General features: G+C 31.3%; 1 protein-coding gene and 1 pseudogene across 3 annotated transcripts; one reads left to right on the top strand and one right to left on the bottom strand.

The window, feature by feature from the left end:
- Positions 1 to 816: 816 nt before the first annotated feature.
- Positions 817 to 1,508, top strand: LOC112420202 (uncharacterized; annotated as a pseudogene).
- Positions 1,509 to 2,567: 1,059 nt separating this feature from the next.
- LOC11406110 (transcription repressor KAN1) lies at positions 2,568 to 8,672 on the bottom strand. 3 transcript variants are annotated; one of them, XM_024778216.2, is made up of 6 exons: positions 7,155 to 8,672; positions 6,744 to 6,820; positions 6,242 to 6,287; positions 5,734 to 5,887; positions 3,935 to 4,031; positions 2,568 to 3,142 (listed from the first exon to the last, which is right to left on the bottom strand). In XM_024778216.2, exons 1-6 carry the CDS (start codon positions 8,047 to 8,049, stop codon positions 3,026 to 3,028), a joined length of 1,386 nt encoding a protein of 461 aa, XP_024633984.1. In that variant the 5' UTR covers positions 8,050 to 8,672; the 3' UTR covers positions 2,568 to 3,025. The 3 variants fall into 3 exon arrangements, with proteins under 3 accessions (XP_024633984.1, XP_024633985.1, XP_003600664.2); XM_024778217.2 differs by having other exon boundaries at positions 3,935 to 4,034; positions 5,734 to 5,878; XM_003600616.4 differs by having other exon boundaries at positions 3,935 to 4,034; positions 7,155 to 8,670.
- Positions 8,673 to 8,919: the final 247 nt, after the last annotated feature.

Below are 8,919 nucleotides of genomic sequence, written 5' to 3'. Positions count from 1 at the left end.
ACATGCCTTTTCAAAATTCACCTTAACCATAAGACATTTTTGACATGTTCAATAGTTGTCTACCCTTGATTGTTTTTTTAAGAAACCAAACTCCACCCTTGATCAATGACTATAATGAGGTCACATCATTACATGAATATCCAATAGTAAATAATGAACTTTCTTTTGATTGATCTTTCGTGCCGCATTAATCTTTAAAGTTGTATCTTTTGTAATTGGAAATTTCTTGTAGTTTTATCTTTCGTTGGTGTGTTGAGTGTCCCTTGTACTCATCCCTTAAGTCGGGTTAAGTACTATTTGTACTTATTCCATTATTTATATGAATATACATGTTTTTAGCTGTTCAAATAAAAAAAAATCTTATAACGAATTTCATGCGGTATTTTTAAATTATTTTTATCACAAACAAGAACCAATTTCATATGTCGCATCCATGTTGCGAGTATCTCATTTTAAGAGCAACATTAGCGCTGGTTGGTAACACTTAAATTGCTTATAGATAACGACAACGATAAAGAACTAGCATTGCAGTACTTATGACATGGCAAGTGGGTGAAGTAAAACTTAGCTCACGGCAACTATGGAAGATACGACAACTAATTCTACTTTGTACCAACTATTGTCCTTTTTATTATTTAAATATTGAAGCTAAAAGAGTGCAACGGTAATAAATTGGCACTGCCTATTTTTTTATTTAAAAAACAACGATAATAATTTCCATGATATCTATCTTCCTATAAATTAGTATAGTTACTGCCTCATAATTTTATACATATGTTCTTCCATCCTCCTAAAACTCACAACTTCTCCCATTTTATTCTCCTATCTTCGATGGATCCAAACATTGAATGGGATAATATTTGGAATGAAGTCATAGACGATTGCCTCAACGACAACAATGAGGAGGAGGTGATAATGTTAGTACATGAAGCACAACAACAAGCCAACAATACAAGTAAGCAAAGAAAAAGAAGAACACTCATAGATCGAAGTCGTGAAGAAGGGCATAACCAATTGTTTAATGACTACTTCTCTGAAAATCCTGTATACACAGAGGCTCAATTTCGACGAAGGTTCCGTATGCGAAGACATGTGTTCCTTCGCATCGATGAAGCCCTTGGTAATCATGATGAGTACTTTCAAAGAAGGATTGGTGCAGTGGGTAGAAAGGGACTTTCACCATTGCAGAAGTGCACTGCTGCTCTTCGTATACTAGCATATGGATCACCAGCTGACAGTGTCGATGACTATGTACGTATCGGTGAAAAAGCACTACATTGGAATGCTTAGACAGGTTTGTAATGGGCGAGTGCACGATTGTTGGTGATCAGTACATGAGAAGGCCAAACAATGAAGACATTGCACGTCTATTGCAAATTGGTGAGGTACGCGACTTTCCAGGTATGTTGGGTTCAATAGATTGTATGCATTGGGAATGGAAAAAAAATGTCTTGTCGCATGGAAAGGTCAATTTTCCAGAGGTGATCATGGTAAACCGACAATCATGATTGAAGTTGTGGCATCTCAAGACTTGTGGATTTGGCATGTATTTTTTGGCACAACGGGTTCTAACAACGCCATTAATGTGCTAAACACGTCTGATGTGTTTTATGATGTTTTGAATGGTCAAGCTCCCAGAGTGCAATGCATAGTGAATTGAACTACTTATCATATGGGGTACTACCTGACAGATGGCATTTATCTGGAGTGGGCAACATTTGTTAAGACTATTCCTATGCCGCAAGGAGAAAAGAGAAAGTTATTTGCCCAACGACAAGAATCAGCACGAAAAGATGTTGAGCGGGCATTCGGGGTGCTCCAAGCTTGATTCACAATTGTACGTGATCCAACACACGCTTGGCATGTGAATACAATGAAAAACATAATGTTAGCATCCATCATATTGCATAACATGATTGTTGAAGATGAGAGAGACATATATGCTGGTAATTTTGACTACGACCACGTTGATAATGATTTGACAACTAAAATATCTTCTGGTCCTGATCCCAATTTGACAACATTGTTTGAAAGGATAACACATGTTCATGAATGGCAAAACCACCGTCAACTTCAAGCAGATTTGGTGGAGCATATTTGGGAGCGATTTGGTCATGAGAATAATGAAAATTAATTTGTCTTATTTTATATTTCGGTTAAAATGAAATTTTTTGCTTTTTGTTATGTATTATTTTGAATTTCAATAAAAACGTAGTTTTTATGTATTATTGTTGTATACTTCGTATCATTTTTAATTTTAATATTATATATTTATCATTATTTACAACTTGTTTTGGTAAAAATGATTGAAATAATTTTTCTACAACTTCAATAATTAATATTTTTTAAATTTTAATTAAAATATTTATATTAATATTAATTCGGAATCAAAACTAATTACAAATAAAAAAAATATAAACATGTGGGGTCAAGTTTGAGTTCTTTATAAGCAATCACCATTAAAGTAAAAACTACTTAAATCAACTATAATTTCCTTAAGTCCTACTTGACAACTTGACCCCACAAAAAGTAACTTAGTTCACCCCAATAAAGATGCTCTAATGTGATACTCATGAATAACAAGTTCTTAACTATAAGAACTAGTAAGAATATGGTGCTGCAAAATGCTTTTAATTAAGAGTTACATTGAAATTGATAGAGCAAGAGGAAAATGAGAACTAGTTAAACTAAAATAAAAGTTTACTAGTAATTTCTTCTTCCTTGTTCCTCTACATATGCAGCAACATCAGCTTCTCCTTGTAAATAAATACCTCTTCCTCACCAATAAATAAAAAATAAATACAAGAAAAAAGCTAAACAAAATTGTTCATGAACTCAGAAAATTACTTCTGAAATTATGGAACTTAGTAGAACTATGTAGGGCTTTTATCTTCTCCTTCACACCAATTTATATATTATATATCTAATACACCTCTGCATGACGATGTTATGTCATATTGTGGATTATAATTAAATGAATGCAAAAGTAATAGAGACAACTAATATGGGAACCAAAGGAAATTAATTAAGCTTGTCCTTTGCCATTCCAATCTGGTATGCCTAATGTGAACTCCAAGCTTGGGTTCTTACACTCTAAATTAGATCCTGACAAATTGTTCTTGAGCTGATTTGAATCACACTCCTGTAATGGAAACAATCATTAGTAAATGAGATAATATGAAAAAAAAAAAATATAGTTAATTTGTATGCAACATCATGGTAAAACAGTTTATAGGTTTTACTGTTGTCACAGCATTCAATAAATTTAAAAATACATAACTTGATATATTTGTTAAATGATGTAGCAATATGTATACATAATTGAAAGCATATTTTTTTGTACTTAACCTTTACGATTTTTAGGAAAATGGTCATAATAATATGGAATTCAACTAGAATAATTTGTTTACGAATAGTCACAACCAAAGATCGAGCTCGAGTACTCTCAATCGATTCGACCTGAATTGAAATTCATTAATTGATAGTATGTGTAAAAAAACTTAATTGAAAATGTACATTATTAAAGGCTAAATTATATTTTTAGTCCCTTAATATTAATTTTAGATTTCATTTTGGTCCCTTAAATTTGTTTTGTTTCATTTTTTCCCCTAAAGCTAGTTTCTTAGTTTTTTGGTTTTAGTCCTTAAGATATTTTGATCCCCGAAATGATAAACTAAAATGTCTAATTTTTTTAACCTAAAGATAAAATTATCTAATATTTGTAACTTAAGTGACTAAAATAAAACGAAAAAAACTTAAGCGACAAAATCGTCAACGTTTGTACTTTAAAGGATCAAAATAAAACGAAAAGAAATTAAGAGACCAAAGTGAAACCTAAAATTAATTTAGGGACTAAAAATATAATTTATGCCTAAATTAAATCCAGATATAAACAAATTAATGATAACAAATATATTAAACTCATTAGTTATACCTGAATTTGATGTCCTCCTGATATTGGTTGTGATTGGAAGATAGTTGGTCTGAAACCATCTATGTCGTTTGGACTTGTTTGTGGCCATGGTTCTCTACTACTGATCATAATTTAATTAAGATGAAAACACACAACCAAGAGAAAAAAAATTGCATCAGTTCAATGGACTCTTTATGTATACCAAACATGCATGAACTGTTTTGTTGATGGCAGTGTGTAAAACTTCACTAGACATATATGTCTTGTAACAAATTAGACTACAAATTGTTTATCACAAGTTCACAAAGTTGTTAGATCCAATTCAAGTATGATCACACTCAAAAATTTATAAACTTTTTTCATTCTTTATCACTTTTCCAATGTAGAATATTATTTTCCCAATAATTGGAGATGCTCTTAATGGATTAAAATGTACCACTTAAACCAATCCTAAGGCTATGTATTACAACTATACATGTAAGCACTGATTCAAGTATATGATATATTGATAGGCAAGTCACATGCCAAAATGCCAATTACACTCGAATATAATTCCAAACTTACTATTATGAGCCTTGCATGGTAAGCCTCCACCACCACTAATGTTTACTTAATGAGAATTGTAGTGATAATTTGTTTGTGTCACAAGGAGATATTTCATGTTTACTTAAGGTAATGTTTTTTTTAATCATGACACACAGTAGAATATTTTTTTAGGCTAAAAATGACAGACAGTTGTTATTAGGTGTTACTCTATAAGTTTTAATATATATATATTTATATCAAGAAATTACCTAATAAGAGAAAGACATGCCTCTCAATTTTTAAAATATATTGATTACTATAAAGGTAGAACTAGACATATGAATTTAGATCATTGCAGAGAATGTCGAGTGTCAACATCAAAATAGTTAACTGTAAGTAAGATTTTTACATAAAGTAGCTCAAAGACAGAAAATTAAATCAAGATTAGTTTATCATGGGTGCACATTTACCTCTAGACTATTTTTTAGAGCTCCATATTAGAATGTGTTAGGCTTTATAATGAAAAATATATTTTTGTTTATGTACCATTTCTAAATTTATATGTTAAATTAACTATATTTTTTTTCTCCAGATTATCAACTATTTTGGACTTACTAGAGTGAACCAATATGAAGTGTAACATTATAATTGAAATCTGTTTATAGTATTTAGTGACCACTATTTCTTGATTTGTGCACCCAAAAAAACATATTATAAAAACAAATTGGGTGGTATATATTTCAAAATATGAAGGACTTAAGTAGTCATTTGGGTTTTATGTAATCTAAAGGTGCAGAAATCAAGAACCATATCAATATTCGGGTTATGATCAAATAATTAGCCTTGAAATTTGTAATATTAGGAGACAAACATACACACAAGTCAAAGGGAGAAGAGAAAAAAAAGCAAATTATGAAGCTTTGTGTTGCTTTCCTTTTATCTTAACTAATTAACGTTCGATTATGTCTTGTAGCATTCTTTTGTTATATGAATTCAACAATCCACCAAATCACTAAGGTACAAAAGATATACAAAGGAAAGAAAAGAAAGAAGAAAATGAAACACACAAGTTTAAAGCAAAAGCTGCCACAAGAACCCTTTTTATTCTTCATAAAAAAGAGTGTTGTGGACGTGGGTTTGCATTGATTTTTATAAGAGATACTCCATGCAAAAGCAAAAGTAAATCAACAAAGTCGGTGACAAAAAATTAATTAAATATGTACATCTATATAAGCACATAAAACATATGTACTTCAAAATTTAGAAAAATAGTAAACATTGAAAAATAATGTTACCTTGAAGAATTACTCCATAGAGTGTTGGTGGATGAGTAATCCATATCTTGCTGTATTGGTCTATCTGTTAGCCCTCTTTGATCTGAAAATTGACGAATTCCACCATTGCTTCCAATTTGTGGCACATCATCTTCTCCAGATCCATCTGAAAGGCCTAATCCAACAGTTAATTTATTATAATCACTCCAAAAATAATTTAATTCATGTAAAGTACATGCATGCACACATCTAGCTTCATAATTTTATATATAAAAAATTAAAGCAAGGTAATTAAGGTGGAATTTTTGTTATATATGCAAAAGCCTTAAAAGTGTTCACATATATATACAATTTAAAGTTACTTACGGTAAAAAAAATTATATAAAAAAAAGTCTGAAAAGAATAAGGTAGTAAGTCACAAGTCACAAGTGATGACATTCTCTATAAAAACAAAAGAAATTAATAGATCCGTAATTATTAGACTAATTAAGGGAAAAAAAATGGTTGAAGATTGAGCAATACGAATTACCTGAAGAAGCTGCAGGTTTGTCAGTTGTCTTAACAGTTCGATACATCTGTGAAGAACAAATCACAAAACAAAACAAACATTTTATACTAATTACAAAGATACTTCCGCAATTTCAACAAAAAAGAAATTAGTATGAAAATATATATATATATATATAAAAAAAAAACCTATTTGTATTGTATAAGATAAGATATATAAAATTTGCATTAATCACGAGGTTGATGTTTGATAATAAGGTTGTAATTGGAGATTGTTGCATTATTGGAAAATGATGACTTTTTTTTGTTGTTGTCAGTTTTCTCTCTCTTTCTATGACTATAATCAGAGACTGTGTCATGTCTGGTCGTCTCAGATGATAAAGTCTCCTTCTTAGCTTACTACTTAATTACTACTACTATCCACTCCCACACATTCATATTCATTCATTCACTGCACCACTTTCTTCTGAATTCTTCATTGGCTATTGTGCCCAATTTCATATACAATACAATACAATACATACCTGCAAATGGCTTTTTACATGAGCTAATGTGAGATCCTTCACATCCATCAGTTCCAAAACTGACTTTGGTGTTGCTCCTAAAATTCACCATCTAAATTACATTAGCCAAATACCTATAACACCAAACATATATGATAACAACAGCAATAAAACAAAATACTAAATGTTTAGTCTCACTCTCACAAGTAACAAGTACTAAACAACACTCTTTTTTTTTTTTTTTTTTCATTAAAAGAAAGACCATATCAATTTAAGAAATTTTTTAATTACTTTTATAAAAAATTTGATAAATATTTTGTAATCTCAAAAAACGAAGATCAAATCTGATACAGGTGTAAAATGGTCATTAGTATCACTGTCTCTCAGAAAATTTAAAAGAAGAAAATTAAAGTGGAAGAGAAAAATGTTTACTTTCATGGCCACCAAGAAGCTCAACAGCATGAACAAATCTAGCATGAAGAGTACTTGTCCATCGCATTCTTGGTGCTCTCATGCTTCTTTTTGTCGGTAATTTAGGCAAAAACCTTGATCTCATCATGGATGCTTCTGAGCTTCCAAGTCCAACACTACCATAGTGTGAGTGATGATGATGATGGTGGTGCAATGGATATTGATGAGATTTGAAAGGTTCGTTATTAAACCTTGTGGCTACGGCGGCTCGATAAGCCGCCGCAGAGCCACTGGAGTTTAAAAACGACATGGGATCTAAACCTCCTGCAGCTATGTAGGGGGAAAGAGGAGATGAAGACGAAGAAGGAGACGGAGTTGAATTAGGCATGTGGTGATATAAACACATCTTGGGATCTTTTTCTCTTGAATGTTCCATGGCTGGTAGAAAAGGGAATGAACGGTTGTGATAAACTGGAATTCCTTTGATTGGTCTTAACCCTTCTGATGATGTTGATGACACATCAAGCAATGAAACACCATAATTTATGTGATTCATGTGACTTGAAGAATTTGTTGTAGTACTTGTTGTAGTTGTTGTAGAGTTGTGATGTTGAAAGTGAGGAAAATGAGCTTGTTGGTTTTGATAATAAGGGTTATGTGGTTGTTGATGTTGTTGTGGTTGTTCTTGAGCACCACCACTAACACTAAAATTTCTTCCTAGAGAGAGTTCAGTGTGAGCTTGAGCTTGAGCCAAAGTTGTTCTTGAAGAATTATGAGGTTCATAATTTGATGTTTGAGTTGTGTTATTGCAAATCAAAGAAGAATTAGAAGTACTTGGAGGACTTATTTGAAGAGAAAGATCAGGTGGTGTTGTTGATGTTGAAATTGGTTCAATGAAAATCCCTTCCAAGGGCATCTTCTTTAGAAAAAGGTGAACTAACCTTGATAATATATATATGGTTATAACAAAATATATATGAAAGACAAGATGAGCTTCTTTTTTATTTTCCTTTATTAAAATCAGATTAAAAAAAGGAATTAAAGTGCAATATTCACAAGCAAGGAACTGTTCAATCCTTTTGTTTTTGTTCAAAGTCCTCAAACACAATATTGTGTTCTCTTTGTTTTCTTTTTTAGGCTTTCCCTTGGAAAGAATCTGGAAAGCTAGTTAACTCTCTAGCTCTATAATATCTTCTATCTGAGAAGAAAACCTTGTGCTATAGCTTTTGAACAAAATAAGATAAAAAATTAGGAAAAAAAAAAAAGATTGGAGAGAGAGAGAAAGCTAAGAAGAAAAAGAAGAGGACATGGAAGTGTAATTAGCAAACAAAAAAACAAAGTCAAGAGAAAGAAGAAGGGACCATGAAAGAAAAGTGTGATGAGAGAGAGAGAGAGAGAGGTAGAAGAAGATAGGGGAAGACTAGTGTTTTGAAGTGGAGAGAAGAATGATGGAATGGAAGGGAAGGAAAATAATTGTTTTAAGAGGAAAGGAAAAGAAATATTCCAGAAAGGCATAGAAAAGAAAACAGGTGGATTTGCGTTTTGTTTTCCTCGAGAGTATATCTTGGAAAATGACACTAGTGAGACGTATGATAAACAAACATTTTTTTTTTTTTAAATGTTTCAGGAATATAAATTAATTTAATATTTACAAATCAGACCATTAGAGGATAAGAAGAAGACTTTATAATATACTAATATACTATTCTTAAAAAAGTACATGTATGATAGGATCTAAATTTTAAAAAATAAATTGAGAGAGACGGTGTTTTAATTTTATAACCTA

The sequence above is a fragment of the Medicago truncatula genome, chromosome 3, assembly GCF_003473485.1.
Source record: "Medicago truncatula cultivar Jemalong A17 chromosome 3, MtrunA17r5.0-ANR, whole genome shotgun sequence".
In the NCBI taxonomy this organism is placed as follows: domain Eukaryota; kingdom Viridiplantae; phylum Streptophyta; class Magnoliopsida; order Fabales; family Fabaceae; genus Medicago; species Medicago truncatula.
This window is presented reverse-complemented; position numbering and strand designations above follow the sequence as displayed.

Coding starts and splice junctions, on each gene's coding strand:
- LOC11406110 (XM_003600616.4), bottom strand. CDS start 8,049: ATGCCCTTGGAAGGGATTTTCATTGAACCAATTTCAACATCAACAACA. Junction 6,821..7,154: donor GCTTCTTGGTGGCCATGAAA/GTAAACATTTTT, acceptor GGTGAATTTTAG/GAGCAACACCAAAGTCAGTT. Junction 3,143..3,934: donor CAGGAGGACATCAAATTCAG/GTATAACTAATG, acceptor TTTCCATTACAG/GAGTGTGATTCAAATCAGCT.